Below are 23,913 nucleotides of genomic sequence, written 5' to 3'. Positions count from 1 at the left end.
TGCAAGTGCCAGATTTCAGCTCATTCTACTCACACACAAACAGCTGCCCCGGGGAGGGATGCAAGGGCAGGGACAGGGGTTCAGGGTGATGCTTCCATGAGGATCAGCTGCTGCAGGAAGGGAGATCAGGGTGATGCTTCCATGAGGATCAGCTGCTGCAGGTCCCCTCTCTGAGGGAAGGATGCTGCACTGGGGCCATTCCACCTCCCAGGCACAGGTGCAGAGGACCTGGAGGCAAAACCAGTTTGAATTAAAGCCAGAACCACGACACAGCAAAGTGAGAGACCAAAGCCACCCCTTGGCCTCCCCTGCCCTTCTCCCCAGCTCCCCATCCAGAGGCTCCCAGGGATTCCATGCACACAGAAAGGCAGCCTGCATTCAACCAGCATCCCACAGATTTAATTTGGATGGGTAAGGCACAACACAGCAGCCCTGACTTTCTTTCCAGTAGTGAAGGTGCAATTTTTTGCATTATCACCAGGTATTTGAAATTATTAGGTCGACCTGGAATATCCATTCCAGCCAATGGCATTATCCTTTGTAGCTTTCCCTTTTAAAAATTATTAATTTATTTTATTATAAATGTTTCCCAATCTTTACTTTTATATAAATTATTAAATTATCATTATAAAGTTAGAATTATAAAATAATTATTTATTTTAATTCTTAAAAATATTTTATTAATTTTATCAAGCTATCATTTTATTATTTATATTATTAAAATTTTTAAATTATGAAGATTTAATTATCCTATTTTTCTCACCCCTTTTATTAATTTTATTAATTTATTATTTGAAATTATTAATATTTTTAAATTATTATGGAGATTTAATTATCCTATTTTTTTTTTCTCACCCCTTTTACTCCTCATCCTCTTTTTTAAAATTAAGGTGGCAAGAGAGTTGTTTCCCCTATAGGAACACTCCTTTAAACTGTGAAACAGGTTATTTTAAGCCCCAAATTAGGTGGTTTGTATTTAATAAAAAGCTACAGAATATTATAACAGCTTCAAGGAGCTCCAACAGTGTCACAGGTAAGAAAGTTCCCCACAGATGGAGGGCCAAATCCAGCAGTTACACAATTACGCAGTGCCAAAGAAACTGTCCTTAAATGAGGGAAAAATTACAGGGAATGGGGAATATCAGTGCTACAGAGCAGCTCATTTTTCATACTCTACTCCACAGCTTCTCCCAGGAATCTGGAGGCAGCAAGTGCCTTGGGAATGTTCCTTCCACACTGGAACCATCATCCCTTTACCCCCTAAACCCCAGCAGGCACCACTCGGATGGACCAGCTCACATCTGCATCCAGGACAGGATCCCCAGGGTTCCCAAGCCACCAGGATTCCTGGATAAGATTATTATTTCTGAAGTGTTTAAGGCACTGGGAGCTGAAGGGGATGAAGTGGTGCTGCACCCAGCCAATCCTGCACTGAGGCCTCAGCCAAGCCCTTCTGCAGCAGGGATGAAGCTTTCATTTAAAAAAAATGGAGTTTTCACCTCTTGAAATGAAGTTCCTCACTCTCACCAAATCAAACATTACCACAGCTTTGCTTTGCTGCTGTTACAGGAACCATGTGGGGGCCCTGGCTTCACGTTTTCCAACCCTAAAGCTTTAAATCCCCATTTATTCTGCATCCCCCTAAGAGCTGCTGTGCTTTTGGCTTTTAACAGAGTGGGACCAAAGCAATGTGGGGTTGGAAAGAGCCACTCCACCAGCTCCTCACCCTGCTGCTCCCACTTCACACAATTCCAACACCTTTCCCTGTAAATGAAGCCTCTGCTCAACACCTTCCTCCTTCCAACACAAGCCCTATGGTATTTTCACCTCTTCTGCCACCAAGAAACAACCTGGCAGCATGTGGTGCTCACACCTCCCATCCCATCTGCTGGAACAAAGCTCTTCTCCAGACTTGCAGGGTCTCAAGGCGAGTCCTGCCCTGTCTATGCCAGCAATGCCTTACCCTTATTTAGCAAAATGGGAGTGCTTGTCCCCCCTTCCTTTCCTTCTGCAGAGGAGCAAACAGCTCAGGAGCTCCCATTTCCCAAATCCCTGCCCATGGCACCACCAGCCTTTATTTGCCCCCAGAAGAACCCTGCACAAGCAAAGCACCGTTCTCCAGCCACAATTACCTCTTGTCTAGCCAGAATTGTTGAGGAAACCAATGCCCACAATGAGAAACTGCTCCCAGGAGCCCTGCACCATCCTGTCAGTGGGCTGGGAGCGGGGTGAAGACTCTTCAGACCTTTGTCCTTCCGTGGAGCAGGCCCAGGGTAAGGGCTGGTGGTCACTTCTCTGCTCACAGCTCGTGCTGGAAAGGCAAACACACAACAGAGGCTTCAGTTCCCCCGGCAGCTCCGAAAACCAAAGGCATTTATTTACTGCAGGACACAAGAGGTGCATGAGAGGAACCAGCAGTGAGCAGGATGGGAACATCTGCCCCCAGGAAGGTTCTCCCACCCCGCTCCCTGCAAATCACTTCCTAAAGCTGGTTTTGTAGTGCAGAACACGACAGGGTGTGGCCAGAAATGCGAGAGCAGGAGTTGCTGGGACACAAATGAGGTTAAAAGCTGCAATCTGAGGTGGACTAAAAAATCCCTTTTGTCCCTGCTCCCTTCACAGAATTCTGGAATCTATAAGGTTGGAAAAGCCCTCCTGGATCGTCGAGTTCAACCTATGCCTGGATCCCCACCTTGTCACCAGCCCAGAGCACTGAGTGCCACGTCCAGGCAGTCCCTGGGCACCTCCCCAGGGATGGGGACTCCAAACTTCCCTGGGCAGCCCCTGCCAAGGCCTGAGCACCCTTTCCATGCAGAAATTATTCCTGAAAATTTTTCCCTTACTCAAAGGAAATTCTTCCCTTACTCATCTGTAGTAGATGATTTTAGCAATGGCTAAAAATGACCCTCAGCATGAAAAATGCTTTGCTGAAAGGTGGTGCCCTCCCAGCCATCCCTGCTGGTCCTGGGAAGGCAGTGGAGAACCGGATCCCTCCTGCCTTCCAACCCTCGTGTACCTCACAGGCAGCATCTCCACACTTTGCATGGGAAAGAAATCACCAACGACCTCCTGGATCTTCCCAAGAAGAGAACTTCACCCACAATAAATCAAACCCCTTGGAGAACCAATGCCAATCTCAGCACTGTGCCCTGAGTCACCTGAGGGAACATTTTCCTGCCCAAGCTCATCCCCTGCACGTGGGATGTCATGGCCAGCTGGATCTGGATGGGAAACTGCATTTGGAAGCACTTTAACCAGGATTCTTTGGTTTAAAAACCTTCTAAAGTTCATGGTGCTGAGAAACCAAATGCTAAAGAATTCTCCAAAGATCCAGAGACCTGCAGGGAACCAGAGCTGGCTGGAAGGAATCTAAATGCCTGAAGGAAACCAAGAACTCAGCCTCCAATTTTCACTGTTCCCCAACAAAAACCTGCTACAACACCTGAGTCACTCTGGGAAAAAAAACTTCACAACTTCATTTAGATAATTAGTTTTCTGAGCACTGACAGACAGAGGACTGATACCCTGAAGCCTGATTAATTTTAGCACCAGAGGATTAAGAAAGCAAGAGGAAAACATGAACAAGACATGGCAGGTAAGGCTCACTCCTGGGTTTGTGTCATCCTTCCTGGGATGGAAACGCTTTTCCATTGCTAGCCAGTGATTTACTCCCAGGTGTAATCCTGAAGGAGGAGCCTGGGCAGCCTCCAGGACCTGCTCCCAGCGCTTGCCAGGCGCCTGGGCAGGATTGATTTATGGGGTGAGCACCTGCTGGTCTTAAACCAGCTTCAAGTGATGTTCCACATGCCGGGATAAAAAGCTGCTAAGACTCAGCTGGTGTCTATCAAAGCTATGGAAATCGGTGCACTTGGAGAACACATCAGGAAACTCACTGCAACCCTGTTCCCATTGGAATTATTTTATATTATTAATTTATACAGTCATTGTACACCCCTGAGTGTCCTGGCTACCAGCTGCTTCCTTCTTCTGTATTCTGGGGCATTGAAAGGCAGGACAGAGCTCCTAGGACATGGATTTAGGCATTTCAAAGTACACAATATAAACCCCTCCCTGGTCAGGCACTGCCCTTGATAAAAAACATAATCTACTAAAAAGCAAGGCTGTGAATTCCCAGCTCTCCTCAGATGCCAACAGCAGATAAACCCAGGCACTGGACACACAGGAAGCTGATCCTGATGTTTATCATGTAATAAGGAACAATCTTTATCTCGCAATGAAATCCCCTCCAGGGGCTGGGATGGGATTATTTCAGTTGTTTCCCCAACGTGCCTGAGCTCTGGGTTTGCTTGCAGAGCTGTCTGGGAATCCCACACCCCCTGAGAGGGCTGAGACCAGGGTGAGGGGCAAGAACTCTGGGTTTATCCCAGTCCCTGGGATCTCCCTTTGACCCTTCCCACGGCTCTTTGAACCCACACCCACTGCAAAGCTGCTCCCAGCACACTCATTAACCACAGGGGGGAAAATCTCCATAATTCCCATTTTAAAGGCGAACAAGAGGCTTTTTCACAGCTGTGGCAGCACAAAATACACCCTGACAAGGTGCTTCAGCTACCAACACTGCCGAGGCTCCTGTGTTTACCTTTAGCCACATGAAGAAAGCCAAAATTAATTTAAAATAGCTGGGTAAGGATATGACAACAGGGCCTTCCAGCAACAGGAAACGTGGCTGTTCTTCCCTAGCCGTGTTTGGCAGATACTGCGTGGTCTGGGCTGTTTACTCGCCCTCACACACACTGATAACAGGAACACTTTTTTTTGGTGCTGGTTTCCCCCTCCCTGGCCTGGAACATGTCCTGCAGCCGTGTTTAGCATGCAGAGCGTTATTAGGCTACAATTCAACAGAGCCTGAAGTAAAAAGTTTCACTTCTGAGGAGCTGAAAGCCTTCATGGAAGGTGGGAGTTGTTTGGAAAATAATAATAAAAATCTTTAAAGATATCATAATGTTTTTTACTGAATCTGTGGGAATTTATCAGCGACTCTAATGAACAAAAATTAAAGCAGATGTTGGAAACCCAGAAGTTTTAGCTTTAGCAGAGATCCTCATGGGAAAACTTTCCAGACTGCAGAAACCACAATGGGGATGGGAGCTCATGGCCACAGACAATTCCAGAAGTAATTAATGGGTCAAAGTCTCTTTTCCAAAGCAGACTTTGCCTCTGAAACCACCACCAAGCTTTGCAAAACTTTCCCCTACAGATATCACTGACGTGGGCAAGATAGAACCAGGATTGTACTCTGGAAGAAAGAGGCAAAGGGTGTTTTTACAACTGCCCAGGGACAGAGAGAACACCAATAAACTGAGCTCCAGCCCTTCAAGCCTTTGGACAAGCTGGAAAGGAGTCACAGCCACCCTGGCTGACACAAAGGTGGTCACAGGGCTGGGGAATCTGGGGCTGGGCTCCCCCAGCCTCAAGCTGCTGTTGGGATGCAGCTCTGAGTGCCACGAGGAACAGCAAAGGCATTTTCAGAGAGCTGAGAGCTCCGAACATGCTGTGCCTTAGTGCCAGAGGGGAAAGCTGGGCTGCCAGAGCTGGAACACAAGGTCTTAGAAGCACAGAGCCCTGGAATGCTTTGGGTTGGAAGGAACCTTAAAGCTCATCTTGTTCCTCTCCCTGCCATGGGCAGGGACACCTTCCCCTTGTCCAGGCTGCTCCAAGCTCCATCCAACCTGGCCTTGGACCCTGCCAGGGGTGTGGCAGCCACAGCTGCTCTGGACACCCTGTGCCAGGGCCTCCCCACCCTCACAGGGAAGGATTTCTTCCAACATCAAACCCAATTTCGCCTGTTTCAGTTGAATCCACTCCCTTTGTCACTCCAGTTCCTGGTGAAGGCTCTCTCCTGGATTCTTGTGCAGATTCTTGTTTTCACCCACCCGACAGGAGCGGCATGAGAAACACCAACATCCCCTTTTCTCACCGTGGGCTCCCCACGAGCCTCAGCGACAGCAGCTCAGGTGCTTCAGGACCTCATCCTGCCCTGAACCTCTGCCCAGGTCAGAGCTGGCTATGACCAAAGCAATCCCTTGGCCAAGGGGGCTGCAAACACCTCCACGGCCCAAAGGACATCTCCTCTCCACGGGCAAACAGCTCAACAAGCAGCCGGGGGGACCTCGCTGGCTTCCCTTCCCTCAAACCCTTCTGCACCCCTCCTGTGTCCTCACACACACGTTTGTGTCCTCACACACACATCTGTGTCCTCAGCCAAATCTGAAGTGTGCAATTGTACAGCCTGGAAATGCAGCAGATGCATCTGAGAGACCGGCTGGAGGATCCAAGTGCTGCACAAAGGGCAGAAACGCCAGGGAAAGCTGCCAGCTTGGGGCTGGGGCAAGCTGTGTGCACTGCTAAACCTTGGCCTGACCTGTCACTGGATCTGGGGACAGGAAATACTGAAGAGAGCTAAAAATCTCCAGCCTGATCTTCAGATGCAATTGCAGAATGAGGTATGAAGGTCAAGGCAGGCAGATAAGGAGATGAAATAGCTGCAACCCACAATTAATCTACAGCTCATCCACTCATCTGTGGAGCCAAGCACATCCCATCCCCATCCTGGGACATCACACACGAGCTCAAACCCAAGAGCCCGGGCACAGGAGCTGGGCTGGGAGGTGGCAGCTCATTAATGCACAGCAACAGCAGCGTGTTTGACAGCATCCACACCCCCGGGCTCCAGCGTTTAATTAATACATCCCTGCAGCGGGATACAAAGGGGGGAAAAAAGGCAACCTTTGTTGTCCACATTCTCTGCTCCTACTACAGGCACCTGCAGCCTGTGGACAAACAGGATGAACAGCAGGAGGCTCCTGTCAAACCCATCACAGCACGTGCAGCTGACCCGGTCCCTCAAAGCTCACTCTGCTGCAGGAGTTCACCTCACCCAGTTCTCAAGGCAGCTCTAATTACACTCAGGCACAGGGCTCCGAGCCAAGAACCGCAGGAGACACAACGGGAATCACAAAGCCATCAGCCCAAGAGCCTTTCCAGTGCTCTGCCTGTTTCACCAAACCCTTTTTGGTCTTTGCCCCAGACCTCGGGACACGAGATGGGAGCGGATCCTCCAAGAGCATTTGCCATTTCATAGTAAACCAGCAGCGTGAAGCCAACACAAGCTTGTTATTGGCCATGAGCAGAATCTGGGCCATCTGATGTTTTAAACTTATTAATTCAGCTGCAGCTGGTAAAAGCACAGTTCTAAAAAAATGTGTGAATTCAAATAACCGGCTCCCATCTAATCTGCTCGCACGGCTCTCTGCTGCAGTGCAGTTAATTAAATGGTTCTCGTTATAAATCCACTTTCCCCAGAAGTCTCATTAGCCAAATTAATATGATGCATATAGAGCACTTAACCCTTCCAAGAGACTGGTTTTAACAACAGCCTGGCTCTACCTGGCCACTGGAGCACCCCTCTAAGCCCTTCAGAAGGCAGAGGGGCAGACCCAGCACTGGAAAAACAACTCGCTAGTGCACAGCGACCGTAGGAGAACCATCCCACGATACCTCCGAGTCTCTGGAATAAAAAGATGATGTAAAGGAGACAGGGAACCATCTCCCAGTGAAACAGACAGTGAAATCTGACTCAGAGAGGCAGAACTCTCCTGGAATAGCCATGGACACTTGGAAGCACACCCAAAAAGTGGGACAGTGCCCAAGCCCTGGCACAAACACCTGAGCAGGTGACCAGCTTGCCAAAAAGATCCCCTGTTCTGGGGTACACTAACAGATCACCCATCTCCTGTCAGCATCAACCCCCCAGCCCAGGCAAAGGGGCTGAAACACATCTCCCATTATCGCTACCAGCCCCAGACCTATTGTACAACACTTCAAAGGAGATTAAGAGGTTGTATCTCAACAGCACAAGAAATGCATTGCAAAAATAGGAATTTTAACTACAAACACCAACTTCTAGAAGAAAAGGCATCTCCTGAGTCTCCTCTCTCTAATTCCCTTCCCTCATAACCAGCAATACCTACAATTGCTCCCATTTACAACAAAAAGCTTCATTTAAATTATTACACCAGCATCCCACAAACACAGCCAATTTGCCAAATCACTGGCTTGGCTTTCCTTATCAACACATACAAATTATACACACTACTCTGGGTTAATGCAGTGTTAATCCAAGCAGTTCATGAAGTCAAAATAACAGCTCCAGCTTGCCAAGCTGAGAACACGTAGCTTGATGTGCACGGCCCTGTCTCTTAACGGGGCCCCCCAATAAACAGGGAAGCACATCCAAGAGTCGGCTCCTTCGCTCCCATTCCCGAGCGGGTGGAGCGGCTCGGTGACTGAAGAAAACACAGTTAGCAAGCATTAATAAACTGGAGAATCAACACAACAAAAGGTGAACAACAATCTTCTTTTACATCACAACTCAGTCCAACCTCTTCCAGCCCCTTACCTGTTTTAGGGATTTACACAGCGCTTTGCCCCGGGAACAGACACCTTGCAGAGCACAACCACAGCATCCGTCGGCTGAGAGGCATCTGCAGCCTAGCACAGATCCTGCCCGGCTGCAGGGGGTTATCCACGGAGTTAATGTCAAGGCAAACAGGGCAAGCTGCCGTTCAAAGCTTGTCTTCGTGGCGCGTCACAAGAATTCTACCACGAGCACAAACGTGGGAGCTCCCGAAGCCGGCGATGCAGCAGTGGCAGCTTCCTCTCGACGGCCGCGGTCCTCAGGAAGTCTCCTGCAGCAAACACGGAGTTGTGCTCCTGCACGGGAACAGCCTTCCAAAGCTCAGGAGCCCCCGGGACAGGAGAACTACAGCACACAACGTTTTCGGGCCGCCTCCGGCTTTTTCTCTCCCCGTCTGTACTACACCGGGAGCGACTGCACGGAGCGCGCGGCGGGGCCGGGACGCGAGCAGGGCACATGCACATCCGAGGCGTGTGGAACCACTGGCTTCAAAACCGGTCAAAATAAGGCACTGAGACACCACGCAAAGGTTTAAATTACCGCCTCCAGCTCTCAGGAACTCTTCATCCATTCAGCACTAAACCCACAACTGCTGAAAAGCCCCTGGAGATGGAGGAGCGCCTCGCGTACGGCAGGAAAGGCTTTATTAACAGCATTTAAACACTTTTAAGGACTCATTTCTCTTTTTCTTTTGGCAATTTTGGTGCAAAGGTTTTACGTGCAAGATTCAAAGCAATTTCAAAACTTTTTTCTTCAAAATTAAAAAAAAAAACCAAGAATCAAAACTAAAGGCAAACACGTTGGGTGAACAAAATAAATCAGAAACTTAAAATTCAGGAACTCCAGCTCTTCCAACCAGCGAAGCCCCAGACTTGGCCACCGTTCCGAGGCGCAGGGCGGTGCTCCCCTGCTTCTTGTGTGCCAGCAGCAGCACGGCTGCCCCGTCCCGCTGAGGAGAAACGCAGCAAGTGACCCCTTTTTCACTGCAAACACGGGGGCCACAGCAGGGCCAGCAGGCACAATTCTTCCGACTGGTACCACAGGTCGATCAACGCCAAAGTGTCGGTGCTCTCCCTGCTTCTTGCTCAAGACCCACAACTATCAGCTCAATTGGGCAGCAGCAGCAGGAACCCCTCCGCTGCCAACACAGGGGCCAAACGTTTGTCGTCAATTCACTTCCAGGCAGAAAAACCATTTTCCTCAAAAGAAACAATTTATTTAGAATGAAACAAAATCAGCTCAACTGTGAGCGCATGTTTGAGTGACAGCTACTTTTAAGCTGTGTGAGCCATAAAAAGGGTATTCCTTTACTTTTCCAGCAATCTTGTGTACACAGCACAAAGCAAAGAGGTCATTTTTTTTTTCCACTTAAAACACGGGCATTGGCATCACAATAGCAGATACACAACTTTTTTTTTTTTTTTTTAAAGCTGCCATTTTAGTAAAATGCACAAATACTAAACAGATAAGCTTTCTTCCACCAGGAGGCCCATGTAAATTCCACATAAGCCACAGCTTCTCTTCCCAAAGGTCCATTAGAGCTTGGTATCCATTGCGGTTGTCTTCTGCAGTCCACCAGATTTGCTTGCAGGAGGAAAAAAAAATGTTATTTCAATACAAATGTGTACACCAGATCTGGGTTTCTCCCCTCCCTACATTATACAGATGAATGTAAAGAGCTACGAGGCCTTTCTGAATATTCTATTTGGACTTCAAAAAGCACCAAAACCACCCACGGGCATGAAACCTCGGAATGAAGTCGCCTTCTAGGGATAGATGCAAAACAAGTAGTGCAGGGCTTTTTTGGACCAGGATTAAACTAGGCTTACAGTACTGATGATTACTCAACTTGCAGTAACACATCAAAATCATTAACCAGGAGAAAAACCAACCTAATTCTTGCTAATTTGGTTGACTTTCCTCGCTGGGTATTTCCTGAAGGAAACTCATCAATAAAACCATGAAATGTAGTGTTACACAGCTCTTTTGCTCTCGTTTTGCTGCGCAGTTCTAACAGCAGACAGTGCCAATATTAAAAGGTCAAATCAAAGACACACCCAATATAATTTAAAATTGTTACTATTCAAGTCATAACTCCTAGCCATCGTTTTCACACAATCAGAACTGCAGGAAGATGAATATTCAATGAACCATTCTCTGCACCACCCGGTCTGCTTTAAGCCTGATACAAAAACCACCTCATCGTTCAGTCTATCGATCATTGGATTATCTGTCCTTCGGTGCTACAAAGAAATAAACAAGGGGACAAAAGGGAAAGAACCTCAAAAGTTCTAGAGCCATGTGGCAACCATTTCTTCCCCTCTGGGTACACAGCACTCCCCAGGAGCGCTGCTCTCAACACTGTTTTGCTTACAGCCAGGAACTACCATTTTCCAAGCCATTTTTCCCTGAGTCCTCAGAGTTTTTGAACTTGTCTTCACAATTTTGATTCACTCCTCCTCCCCATTAATACCTCAGGCCTTTCACCTCAGTTACCATCAACCAGAGGGTTCCCAAACTCACACGAGAAATTAAAACTCGTTCTTTGTAAAACTTGGCTCTCCAGAGAGGCCAAGAAAGTTGTCACCAAAATATTCCATCTTTAACATCTCTGTAGGAAACAAAAGAGAGAGAGGGCAAGGTTTGTCTGCCTGGCAATAATGCCCTTTTCTCTCTGTGAGGCTGACAAGGATGTGTCGGTATTTGTGCCCCTAAAACCTCTGGATTGAGGATAACCTCGGTGTTCCTGTGGGAGCAAACAAAGCCACTGGCCGGAGGCCAAGGGAGTTGCACAAAGTTTCCAATTGAAAGAAATAAAAACAACAAACTAAAATCTCAAACAAAACTACGAGTCATTTGAGGTTCTTTCCCCAAAGCACGAAGCATAAAGATGAAATGATTGAGGAAAAGGGCATTCTTTTTCCAGGCTAATTCAACACACTAATGAAATCATTAGTGAACATCAGCTGCACACGAGGTCGGGAGGGAATACTGAGCTCTCACCAGAGCAATGTAATGCCAGACACAAGGAGAGAGCCAACAACTGCTACATCTGGTTTGCTCTACACACAGTGGTATCACCCACAGGCTCCTAAACCTTCAGCCCTGGCCAAGCCAGCTTCAGTGGACAGTTACTCCAATGGGGAACACCTCAGACCAAGGAGGAAAGCCCAGCCCGCCCGGCTGCACCCGGGATGGCAGCACGGGAGTTCAGTGCCGGCAAAAAGAAAAGGCTGCCGAAGTTTTGCCACAAGAACCCTCAAAGGGTGTTAAAATCCTTGCTTACAAAACAGAGCAGCAACCACAAATAAACCAGATTCAAAGAAGCAGGTGCTCCATTAAATAAGGAACCAGAAAACCTGGAGTCAAACACAGCCTCGCCTGTTCCTTCTCGCCCTCCAGCACAGCACAACAGGCAGTGGCAGGTGGAACCACGGTGATTTTACAAGGAAAAGTGGAAGTGCACATAGCATGCTCTTCCCAAAAAGCTTCCCAAACCAAGCTGGCTTTCACAAGCTATGTTGACCCCAAGTTTTATGCATTTTTAAGCAGGTGCCTGCTGTGGATCAGCGGAACAAACGCTGCTCTCAGTGACTTTAAGTGTCCAACATAAACTTCAGTGCTTTTTTTTTTTCCCCCGGTTTTGGGCAGATTTAAATTCCCAGCTATTCAAGTCTCTTTCCTAGAAAACTCTTGCAAGTGATTTCTGTCAGATGAAATGAGAAATCTCCCTCTGAATGCAAGCATTGATCACCTGCTGACACACAACAGGCACCTGCTCCAATTAAAACATTCTTTGCATTAAGTGGTAAACGCGCTGTAGCTTCTTAAACACAGTGATTTGCATTTCTGGTGCCATTCCCAAAAATTCTCATTGTTAATAGTAAGCTGAACAGCTGAATTCTGCCATTTCTTACATTCACATTGAAGGACAACCCAGAAATCCTGGGTTTTACTCTCAAATTTAAGAGCATTAAATGACGCTTTCACCTTTTCATTTAGAAAGAAAAGTAACTATAAAAACTGTGTTTAAGAGATGCTGCCACATTGGAATTCTCAGTTCACCACGATGTTCGGGATTCTGGGTGCACTCAATTCTGGGCAGATAAAGGAATCAAAGCCCTCTTAAACCACAGCCCTCTCTGACAAGTGGTTCAGTAATAAAAATTCCTATTTTTGTGACAGAAACTCAAGCAAGTTCAGTTACACCCATGAAATACATTCAAAACATTTCCTCCTTCATCTCCTATTCGCATCCTATTTCACACCTTGAATTTGATTTTTGCCATGCAAGTTGTAACAGAAATCAACGCATGCCTGTATCAGTTATCCACGGAATCTATTGGAGCATGGACCTAGTGAGGCAGCGTCTCTTCTCCGTTGCCCAAATCCCTGAAAACGTGGCTAAGTGCAAGATTACATTCTGGGTTTAAGTGCAAGATTACAATTTTGGGGCCTGTAAAGAGATACAGTGAGATTTACACTTCAGTTTTAGAAGCTGCTGCAACATCCTTTTTGCTGGTAAACAGAGTATCATGGAATTAGATCCCATCAGGGATTGAGATCCCTTCTTGCCTCCTAAATGCCTGGATTACTAAGGTGGCTAAGACAGCTGGAGAAAAGTGCCCAATAATTGGGGAAAAATAAGAAAAAATTAACTATGTTCTTTGAAAAAAAAACAAAAAACAAACAACCTGCAAACCATTTCATCTTTGAATCACAAGAACAAGAGCTCAAACCTCAGTGTCTTGGAGGATTTTTAGTATTTCTCCAAGATGCTAAAACCACTTTACTCCAGGTGCCTGTGATAAACCTCATGTAATGCCCACTGCACACTGTACCTGAAAAGTCCCTAGCAGACAGCAGCTCCTTGCTATTAACAAAGAGGTAAAATGTTAATGAGAACTTTTATGTAATTAAATTATCACAGAATGAAAAGCATCTCTGGAGAGAAGCACTTCCTTGCTCAGTTTGCCCTGTGGAACCAGACCCCACTGAACCTGCAACTCTTGGGAAAAAAAACCCAAAAAACAAAACAAAACAAAAAAGGCAGTAAAACCAAAACCCCACAATATAACTCAAGTTCTCCTTAAAGCACCTCCTTGTTTCCTGCACATCAGAGTGAGCACAAGACATTCCTGGTTTGCAACAAAGTCCTCAGCTCTTCACCAAACCTCGTCACTGCTACAAACCCAAAGTGCACATATGGGATACAGCGGGAAATCAGGGAAATACACCTGTTAAAAAGCCCAGTTTCAGTGCATGCACCTGGGGGGCTGGATGAAAAAGGAACCCCTTTCCAAAAAGGAATTCAGTGTTCTGCTGTGTACCCGAGAGCAGCTGCTGCTCACCTGAAAAACGTCGACCTTGAGCCACGCGACTCAACGGGGAAACCACTGCAGCTCCCGAGGGAAGGGATCCCGCAGGCCAAAGGGCCGCTGGCCTGGGGCCAACACGGAATTTCAAGGACTCAAAAGAGGGGCTGACACCAGTCTGTTATTAAAGTGTGGTTTTCCATTTCCACTGAGTGCTTTAAATCTGGTCTGTTCTGTTTGGAGCTCTCTCGAGAACGAGCTCTTGGGACTTGCTTTAAAATACATGAAATGAAAAAAGGACATGAATCTAAATGAAGAAGACAGGAGTTTTTCTTCCCCCCCTCCCCCCCACCCTAGTTTTTCTTATTTTTTCTATTTTCTGTAAATCATAGCAGGCTGAGCCTCCCTGCCGTCCCCACTGATAGGGAATTCTCAAAATATTCTATTCACACTACTCCTAACCAACCTCTCTGGTTTCTACCTTTATAGAAAAATGTAGTAACAGAAAATCGGGCTGGGAAAGTCACCTACAAACAAAGATCTATTTAAAATAACGACAGGGCTGGCTAAGGCGGTATCCCATAGCACCTGGCACACGCTGGAGGGGCTGCATGGAGGAGTAGGTAGGGTTGGGAACAGAACAGGAGGGCCTTAGGATGCCCCACGGACAATGATCATGACCAGATAGTCGTCCTCTGATTTGGCCAACGCCTTGGCCGTGGAGTCCAGGAACTGCTGGGAGAAATCGCAGGGCGGAAAGGCGTGCAGGACCCCGCTGTTCTCCTTGTCTTTGTTCCCCCCCACAGGGAGGCTGATCACCCCAGCAGCCTGCTTTTGCTTTAGGTAGGACACCAGATTCCTGAGCGGCCTCTGCGTGGAGGTGGTGGCGGCCTCGGCAGCTCCGGCTGCGGAGCGGTTGTCTGAGGCGCCGGGCACGGCCAGAAGGATGGCGTATCCGTTGGGACCCGCCACCTTGATGCGCCGGTTGACCTCGTCCAACTTGGGCTGGTCCAGACGGAGACGTTGGGTGATCTTGAGCTGAGCCACTTTCCCCCCAGTCGCTCCCTCCACGAGGAGGCTGCTGGCGACTCCGAGGTCCCCCTGGAGCAGGTGCATGTTGGACGGGAAGTTGCTGTTCTTCAGCAGGAGCATCCCCTGCCAAGCCAGGCACAGCTTGGGCGCTGCCCCGGCCTGCGCTGCTCCGTCCTGCTGCTGTTTCTGGGGAGGAGGTTTGAGCCGGGAGCCTCCGCCACCTCCCTCCGCCGCCCGCTCGTCCTTTTTGGCCGGACTTTTGCACTCCTGGGCGGCGGCGGCGGCGCGATGCTTGCGCTCCCGCTCCGCAGAATTCTTGCGGTCTCGCTTTTCGTTCTGCCCCCGCTCCAGGCTGCCCCGGCGGGACTCCCGGATGGGGGAAGGCCGCTCCAGGAGGAGCAAGCGGGATGAGCGCTCAGGGTCACTACTGTAACGCTCCCGGCCTCCGAGGAGCTCGGGACTGCGGTCCGGGGGAGAGGTTGTGGCCAAGCAGTGGCGCTTTCGGGAGGAAGAGGAGCGCTCGCTGTCAGGGGAACGGTCCAAGTGCCGGCCTCCATCCTCCGCCAGTCTCCGTTTCCTAGGCTGATCCCTACTGCTACTGCCCAGCTCCCTCTCCCCGCGGTCCCGCTCCAAGGACCACCCATCCCGGCGGCGCTCCAGGCTTTCCAGTGGGTCATAGGCAGCTGCCCGATTACTCCGGTCCCGCACAGGGGGCGGCGGGGGCACCCACTCTGTCTCGGGATAAAGGTCTCTGTCACGGTCTCTATAGAGCAACGGTGGCGTCCTGTCCCGGGCCCCCCGGAGGGGGTCAGGGGGGGCTCCCCGGTGAGCCCCAAAAGCAGCCGCCTCTGCCACAAGCTCGTAATGAGCCGGGGGCGGCAAGGGCAGGGGCTGCAGGTAGGGCTGCTGGTACCGATGCTCTGTGTCGGCAAAGTCTACGCGGAGCCGGCGATCCGGCCCCCCCAGGGGGAACCCCCGCATGTGGGTGCAGGCTGCCTGTGCCGCGTCCAGGCTCTCGTACTGGATATAGGCCCAGGAATCCCCTTTGCGGTAATCGATCGTGCGGATGGTGCCAAACCGATCAAACTCCCTGGCCAGGGCGGCCAGGGGCACCCAGGGCCCCAGGCCACCCACCCAGAGCCGGGTGGTCGGGGTGGCTTTCCCGTACCCGATCTTGATGGGGTTGCGCAGCAGCACCTTCCCCGACATGGCCAACTTGGCCCGGTGCGCCATGTCCAGATTCTCAAACTTAAGAAACCCATAGGTGCTGGTCTGCCCACGCCCCGGCCTCTTGATGTCCACCTCAGTGATGACCCCAAAACGGTCAAACGCTCGCCGCAAGTCCGACTCGCTCACGGTGATGTCCAGGTTGCCCAGGAACAGCGTGCGGTTGGCTCTCTGGTCATCCTCGGGGCTGATCTCCTCCTCTCCGGCCGCTCCGGCACCTCCTCCTCCTCCTCCACGGAACCCCCCGGCCGCCGCCACGCCGGCCACGCGCTCCAGCCCGTAGGCCGGCCGCACCCGCGCCTCGTAGAAGCCGCCATAGTCCCGCTCCCTCTCCAGCTCCCTCGGCAGCGGCGGCGGCGGCGGGAGCCGGCCCAGGGCGAGCTGCTGCAGCCGGTAGTCCCGGTATCCCAAACCTCCGCCGCTGCCCGCGGGGGACAGCGCCCGCTGCGCGGCCCCGGCCGGCGGGGGCCGCACGGCCGCCGCCACCACCCCGACCGCCGCCGCGCCGTAGGGAGACTCCTTGTCCAGCAGCGCCGGGGAGCGGCTGCTGCGCCGGCGGCCGCTGCCTCCGCCGACATAGACGGCCTCGATCTTGAGCGGGCGGTCGTAGAGCACGAGGCGGCCGCGGGCGTGCTTGGCGGCGCGCGCGTCCTCGGGCCGCCGGAAGTTGACGAAGGCCACGCGCTCGTCGGCGGCGCCGGCGCCGGGCGGGAGCCGGCTGATCTTGACGCTCACGTCCCCGAAGCGCTTGAACTCGTGGAAAAGCCCGTCCTCCACGGCCTCGTCGCTCAGCGCCGAGCCCAGCTCGCTGATCTTCAGCGTCTTGTACTCCCCGCCGCCCGGCTCCGACGAGGAGGAGGAGGAGGAGGCGGCGGCCGCCCGCGATTCACCGCCGCGGCTGCTGCTGCTCCGCGGCGCCTCCGCGGGTTTTCCGCTGTAGCCGTGCCGGCTCCCGCCGCCCCCGGCCGCCGCCGAACCGGTCTCGTACTCGCGGCTGCCGGCGCGGCCGCCCTTGTCCGCGTGGGCGCTGCGCCGGCCGCTCCCGCTGTTGCTCTCGCCGGACGCCGCCGCCGCTTTCCCGCCGTTGGAGCCGCCGCCACCGCCGGGCGAGCCGCTAGGCTTCTTGCTGCCTCGCGGGGGGGAGGAGGGGGACGCCGAGTCCTCGCCGCCCCGGGAGCGCTTGGCCTTGGCGGGCGAGCGCTCCTTGCCCTTCATGGCGGCGTCGGCCGCGCTCCCGCCGGGCCTCCCCGACCGCCCCGCTCACGCACCCGCCGCCATCTTGGGAGCCGCGCCGGCAGCGCGCGCCGCCTCCCCCGCGCCCATTGGCTGCCCAGGGCGGCGCCCTCGCCCATTGGCTGCCGCCGCTGGGGCGCTCCGACCACCGCCTGGCGCTGCGCGTTCCCATTGGCCCGCCGCGCTGTCGGTCTGCCTGCCAGCCCCGTGCTCCCGCGGGGGGGGGCGGGAATTGCCGCTGTCGCGCGCCTCCCAGCCCCCCTCGCTCATTGGGCAGTTAGAAAGGGCGCGGTGACCTCATTGGACGGTCCTGCCTGTCAATCGCGGCAGTTCAACCATGGGAGGTTTTTCGCTACCCATTGGACACTGGGCCTAACTTACCTTCTCCTTCTGATTGGCTCTCCTAACTGCCAGTTACAATAATCGTCCTGCGGCCCCGCCCCGCCCTTTGCCATTGGCTCTCTCGCTTAGATGTGAGTTCCCGTCGTACCGCTCCAAATCTCGCGAGTTGCTCAGTCCCCGCCCTCTTCTCTCATTGGTCACTAGTCAAGCCATCGCTTTGCTCTGATTGGTCAGTCCCTACGCCGCTCACGAAGGAGTGCGCCCTCCCCCCAAACTCCACTCCTGGTTTATCATTGGCCGAGAAAATGTCCCCAGGCGTTTGATTGGGTGCAGACAGGCAGAGTGCTGATTGGCTTCGACAAAAATCAATCAGCTTTATTCGGTCTCTGATTGGTCATCGCGGGGAAGGGGGGCAGCCCCCGGCGGAGCTGGCGGTGCGGCTTTACCTGAGGGCTCAGAGTGAGGCGGGCTGTGGTGCAGAGCGGAGTTGCCTGTGCCTCTCCTTGGCTCTCCAGTGCACCCACCGGGCTGGGCTGAAGCCACTGCGGGGGAAGAGGCGGGAGCTCGGCTGTATTCAGTGCCTGTCTAACCCTCTCCGTTTCCCTGTGCATGTCCAGGGAATGCAGGGAAGCCCCCGCAGCTCTCTGGGGCTCCCCAGGGCCCGGCCCGCGCTCCTCTGCCGGGTTTGGAACCCTGCGTAGGTGCAGGGACTGTCTCGGGGCACGGCTACTCCTTGCTCAGCACCGCCAGACCGCTTGAAATATTTCCTGTTTAAAGCTTCACATCGCAGTGGTTTATCCTGATACATTCCTGCTTTCACCAGCGGTCCCACGTTTCCGTGGGGAGTTGGAGCTCGGAGATGGGGAAAAGGTTTGGGTTCGGTCTGAGGTGAAGGGGCCTTCACGTACTCAGAGTCAGGGAATACCGGCTCCCCTGGAGCAGGAACGCCTCTAATCCCTTTGTTTTGTGAGGATATCTCTCTAATCCCTGTATTTTGTGACGATCCAGCTGCCACCTGCGGCCCTGGGCGCATCCTCTGCTGTCCATGTGGGAAGTGGAGATGGGAAAAAGAAAGGTTCAAACGGGGAGAAACGTGGGGCAGGGCTGGGTCACACAACCCTGCTGGAACTGCTGCTCCTGCTTCCCACAGTCCCATAAATCATTCCCCTAAACCCTAATTTCCCCCAATAAAACAGTAATTTCAACACCCAAACTCCAATTTCACCCTCAACCCTCCAATTTCACCCTCAACCCTCCAATTTCACAACCAGACCTCAGCTGGATTCCCCCAACCCCCAATTTCGCACTCCAAACCCTCATTTCTCAGTCCAGGACTGAAATTCATGCCCCAGATATTATTTTCCCTCCCTAATCTCCAGTTTCATCTCCAAACCCTCATATCACCCCATCCTATTCCATCCTTCAAACCCCAATTTCATATTCCAACCACTCATTTCACCCCTGAAATCCTGATTTCATCCCCCCGAAACCTAATTTCACCCACCAAACCCTCATTTCATACACCCAAACCCTAATTCTGACATCCCAAATCCCAATTTCTTCCTCCTAGCATGAATCTCACCCCACCAGATCCTGAATTTATATCCTAATCCCTTATTTTCATCCCACTAAACATTAATTTTGTGCCAACAAACCCTAATTTCAACCCACAAACCATAATTTCACACCATCAAACTCCAATTTGATCCCCTCAAACCTGTTTCCCCCCCCAAAATCCAATTTCACGCTTACCAACTGCAATTTCAGTTCCAAATTCCAATTTCACCCTGTGAAACCCCTGCTTTATCCTCTCAAACCCCAATTTCACCCTCCAAACTCTTATTTTCACCTTCAGAACCCAGATTTCACCCCACCAAACCCCAGTTTGATTCCCTCAACCCCCATTTTCGCTCTCCTAATTGCTGTTTTCACTCCCCAGGGCTAACTGGAGAATTATCCAGTCGTTCTTCTTGTCTGCCATCCAAACACATCAAAATCCAGCAGTTCCTGAGGAGGAATTCCCTGGAGCTACACTGGTGTGGGAAGGACTTGTCTGTCTGGAAGGACTGTCGTCTTCTGATACAGGGACAGAGACTCCTGGAGTCGTGGGAGGGTTTCAGTGGTGGGTAAATGGCTGATTGTGAAATCCTTCAAGGCTGGAAAAGCCTTCCAAGACCATCGAGTCCAACTTGTGCCTGATCTCTGCCCTTGTCCCCAGCCCAGAGCACCGAGTGCCACCTCCAGGAGTTCACTGAACACTCCAGGGATGGGCTCTCCAAACCTCCCTGGTTTTGCCAAGGGAGCCAAGGCCTGAGCACCCTTTCCATGGGGAAATTCCTGCTGATGTCCACCCTGAGCCTGCCCTGGCCCAGCTGAGGCCGTTCCCTCTCCTCCTGTCCCTGTTCCCTGGCAGCACAGCCTGACCCCCCCGGCTGTCCCCTCCTGGCAGGGACTTGTGCAGAGCCACAAGGGCCCCCTGAGCCTCCTTTGCTCCAGGCTGAGCCCCTTTCCAGCTCCCTCAGCTGCTCCTGGGGCTCCAGACCCTTCCCCAGCTCCATTCCCTTCCCTGGACACGCTCCAGCCCCTCCATGTCCTTCTTGTCATGATGAACCCAAAACTGACCCCAGGATTGGAGGTGCAGCCTCAGCATCACCAAGAACAGAGGGACAATCGCTGTCCTGGGCCTGCTGGAACCTGTTCCTGATCCAAGCCACGTGCCTTTGGTCCCTTGGCCACCTGGGCACACCTGGGCTCGTGTCCAGCCGCTGTCAGCAGCACCCCCAGGTCCTTTTGCAGCTTTCCAGCCACTGTGCCCCTGGCCTGGAGTGTTCCATGGGGATGTTGTGACCCAAGGGCAGGACCCAGCACTTGGCCTTATTGACCCTCACACTGTTGGCCTCAGCCCATGGATCCAGCCTGTCCAGATCCCTCTGCAGAACCTTCCTGCCCTCCAGGAGATCCACACTCAACTTGGTGTTGTCTGGAAACCGAAAGGGGTGCCCTTGATCCCCTTATCCAGATCATGGGTAAAGAGACTAAACAGGACCAGCCCCACTCCTGAGGCCTGGTGAACCCCACTAGTGACTGCTGCAAGTGGATGTTGGATCTCAGATTGGTTTGGAAAGGACCTTCAAGCCCATCCAGTGCCACCCCCTGCCATGGGCAGGGACACTTCCCTTGCCCAGGTTGCTCCAAGCCCTGTCCAGCCTGACCTTGGACACTTCCAAGGATGGAGCAGCCACAGCTGCTCTGGGCAACCTGTGCCAGGGCCTCCCCATCCTCACAGAGAAGAATTTCTTCCCAATATCCCACCTAACCCTGCCCTCTGGCAATGGGAAGCCATTCCCTCTTATCCTGTCCTACCAGGCCCTTGTCCCAAGTCCCTTTCCAGCTCTTCTGGAGTCCCTTCAGGCCCTGGAAGGGGGTCTAAGTTCTCCCCAGAGCCTTCTCTAGGCTAAGCATTCCTATCTCTCCCAGCCTGGCTCTGTAGTGGAGGTGCTCCAGTTCCCTCAACAGCTTTCTGGACCCACTCCAACAGTTTCACATCTTTCTAATGCTGGGGGCAGCAGAACTGGATGCACCACAATATTTAAGTACAAACCTTGGAGTGACAGGAATTGTGTTTGGAACTGAGATTCTTCTGTGGAACAGCCTGAACCCAGCAGGTGTTTCAGAGGCAGCCCTGTGGTGACTCAGGAGCGTGTGTGGATCATCGTGGGGAAGCTGTGGAAGGCAGATCCAGTTGGGTGGATGTGATCAGATGAAGTGACACAGAGATGTGAGCGGGAGGAGCCGTGGCTGATCTGTGGATCTGTCACACAGGCTTGTCCCAGCCGCTGCTCCCGGTTGGATCCGGCTCCATCCTGCAGAGACACAGCTGAAGGATAAAGCTCAGGCATTACAATTTCCCTCTGGAAAAGTTGTTACTCTGTCAAGATGGTACCATTTTACAGCAATACCTCCCTTCCAGAGCTGCTAGAAAGGGTTTTGGAGGCTGGGTTGGAGTTGACTGAGGAATGAGACCCAGCATGTTTTAGGGAGCTGAATATCCCAGTGTACAATAAGAAAGCATCACTGCAGTCTGGATCAGATGCCCCCACATCCCATGCAGAGATCCCTCCCCTCCAGCTCCTCTCCTGCAAATCTCTGATTGTGACTACAGGATTATGGAACCCCAGGTGGGTTTGGGTTGGAGGAATCTTAAAGCTCATCTCCTTCCACCCCTGCTCTGGGCAGGGACGCCTTCCACTAGCCCAGGTTGCTCAGAGGAGCTGAGGAATCACTCAATGAGGTGAGAGAAAAGTGAACAGAAAACCACAATGTGCCATATTTCAGCTTCATCTGAAATTTTTTAGTTAGATCTGGTAAAACCTGGCACAGCGCTATGGCCGGAGAAGAAATGCATCACTTTAACAAGTGATAGAGACTTCTGTCTCCAAGGTCCTCTCTTCTTCCCAATGGAGCCTGGGGTTGGGAGAGAAAGATGGGGATTAAAATTCCTCAGCAGATGAGTCACAAGGTAAAAGACACCTTGAGGGGGAGCACTGGGCCACATCACTACAGGAATGGGCCCTCCTGATAGACATTTAATCTGATTTCATTCCTCCTGACCTGCTCCTTCCAAGGGGAGACTTCTCTTGGATTTTTCCACCTCTGCATCAGCTGCTGGTGATGTGGATCTCTGTGGATCTGTGTGGATCTCTGTTCAGCAGTGCTGGTGTGTTTTGGAGCAGGTTTGATGCTGGGAAAAGGCAGCGCAGCACTGGGAAAGGAGGTCTGGAGAGGATCACGTTTGTCAGGCCGTGAAAAACGATCTGGCACAAGCAGGAATCTTCCCCTGGGCCCAGGCTGGAGAAGGAGCGCTGTGTGCTGCTCTGCCTGTGCTTAGATAAAAGTGTATGAATAATTCAGGTGCCAGATGGCCCTTGAGCCCCCGGCCTAGATCTAGACATCTAATTACAGCTGGTGTCCCTGGGACTTGGGCATCCAGGTCCCTCTGCAGAGCTGGGCTCATCCCACAGGATACTTGGGTGCTGCAGAGCCACAGAAATTGGCTGTTTCCTGCAAAAAACCCCAAAACATTATCCTGGGGTTTCACTGTGTGCTTTCCTCTCCAAACCCAGATGGAGCAGATCGCAGAGGTGGGTCTGATGGAGGAGGAGATGCAGTGGGCTCCTTGGATGGATCCCAGAGCTCCCACTCCATCTCCACTGGTCCAGGCAGGATTACGAGCACCTCTGCTAGGGAGGCATTTGCGTGTTTGCAGTTTTGCATTCAGACGAGCTGCCGAGATGCGCTCGTATCCCAGCTGGCTGTTGGAGACATGGAAATCCATTAGCTCCACTTAGGCGAGGCCACGAGAGCCCTCCCGGGAGCGGAGCTGCCACGATCTCTTCCCCTGGAATGGTGGCTGCGATCCCCGCGGCGGCCCGGACCTCTCCTTGGCCAGCAGAGAAGAGCCTGGAGAACATCCACGCTGCCGGGAGGTTTGGCAGCGAGCAGCGGGCACCTCGAGGAAGGACGGGAGGGAGATGCGTGGGGGACGGTGCGTGGCGTGGGGACAGCTTCAGGATTCCTCACCCTCGCCCGTGCCGCTGCCGGCTTAAACCGCTGCTAAAGCCAGGCTCGTGTTGTCGTGAGCTCTGCTCAGCATCGTCCCCGAGGGCTTTGACAACAGCTTTGGGTCCCCAGGCAGCGACTTCTGCGGAGCATCCTCAGCACCAGCAGCCGCCGACACCCCGCGGCTCCCCAGGCTGGTGCTCCCGGGGATGCCGGGGCTCTGGCCGCAGAGCAGGGCCGGCAGGGCAGGGAAGAGCAGGGCAGGCAGCCCCTGCCCGTCCCGCTGCCGGCAGAGGGCAACGACAGCCCGTGAATTACCGGCTCTGATCCGGGCCCGCCGCCGCAGCCCAGCCCGAGACCCTCTGCCCTGGCTCCTCACCTCACTCCGCTCCCTTTTCTTCTCCATTTCGTCTCTTTTCCTCCGCTGCGTGAGGACGGCTCGAGTTTAATAAGTAATGAAGGAATTTATGGAGCCATTAGCACGGTAATTGTTCGCTTTCTACCTAATATTCAGAAATTATTGGAGAGGGAAGAATAAACCCCCAAAGTACAGGGAGAATTAAGGCAGGATCAGGGATTGCATTGCAGGGCCACATCCTTCTCTTAAGCCCTGTGTCCTGAGGAGACCTGGTGCAGGGACATGAACCCAGAATTCCAGAGCTTTGGACACCCAGGAAGCCTCCGTGCTCCTGGTCCCGTTTCCCTCCCAGGGACTTGCTGAGAGTGCCCCACTCGGGACGGTGATGTCTGTTCAGGATGGAGCCCCCT

The 23,913-nt window shown here is 52.4% G+C and overlaps 1 protein-coding gene and 1 non-coding gene across 4 annotated transcripts; both read right to left on the bottom strand.

Annotated features, from left to right (window-relative positions):
* Positions 1-15: 15 nt before the first annotated feature.
* On the bottom strand, positions 16-4,986 carry LOC102114315 (uncharacterized). Its single transcript, XR_015774550.1, has 3 exons — positions 3,607-4,986; positions 2,133-2,311; positions 16-228 (listed from the first exon to the last, which is right to left on the bottom strand). It is a non-coding gene; the product is annotated as an uncharacterized LOC102114315 (transcript).
* A 4,735-nt stretch (positions 4,987-9,721) lies between these two features.
* On the bottom strand, positions 9,722-17,226 carry RBM15 (RNA binding motif protein 15). 3 transcript variants are annotated; one of them, XM_088067159.1, is made up of 2 exons: positions 13,789-17,226; positions 9,722-10,021 (listed from the first exon to the last, which is right to left on the bottom strand). In XM_088067159.1, the coding sequence occupies exon 1, from the start codon at positions 17,224-17,226 to the stop codon at positions 14,404-14,406; it is 2,823 nt and encodes a 940-aa protein (XP_087923285.1). In that variant the 3' UTR covers positions 9,722-10,021; positions 13,789-14,403. The 3 variants fall into 3 exon arrangements, with proteins under 3 accessions (XP_087923285.1, XP_087923286.1, XP_087923287.1); XM_088067160.1 differs by having other exon boundaries at positions 9,722-14,024; positions 14,341-17,226; XM_088067161.1 differs by having other exon boundaries at positions 14,341-17,226.
* Between the last annotated feature and the right edge of the window lie 6,687 nt (positions 17,227-23,913).

This window comes from Pseudopodoces humilis, chromosome 26, assembly GCF_049639895.1.
Source record: "Pseudopodoces humilis isolate 2021_Gansu_Grassland_sample_001 chromosome 26, ASM4963989v1, whole genome shotgun sequence".
Taxonomy (NCBI): domain Eukaryota; kingdom Metazoa; phylum Chordata; class Aves; order Passeriformes; family Paridae; genus Pseudopodoces; species Pseudopodoces humilis.
Note: the sequence above shows the minus strand (reverse complement) of the source record. Positions and strands in the feature narration are given on the sequence as shown.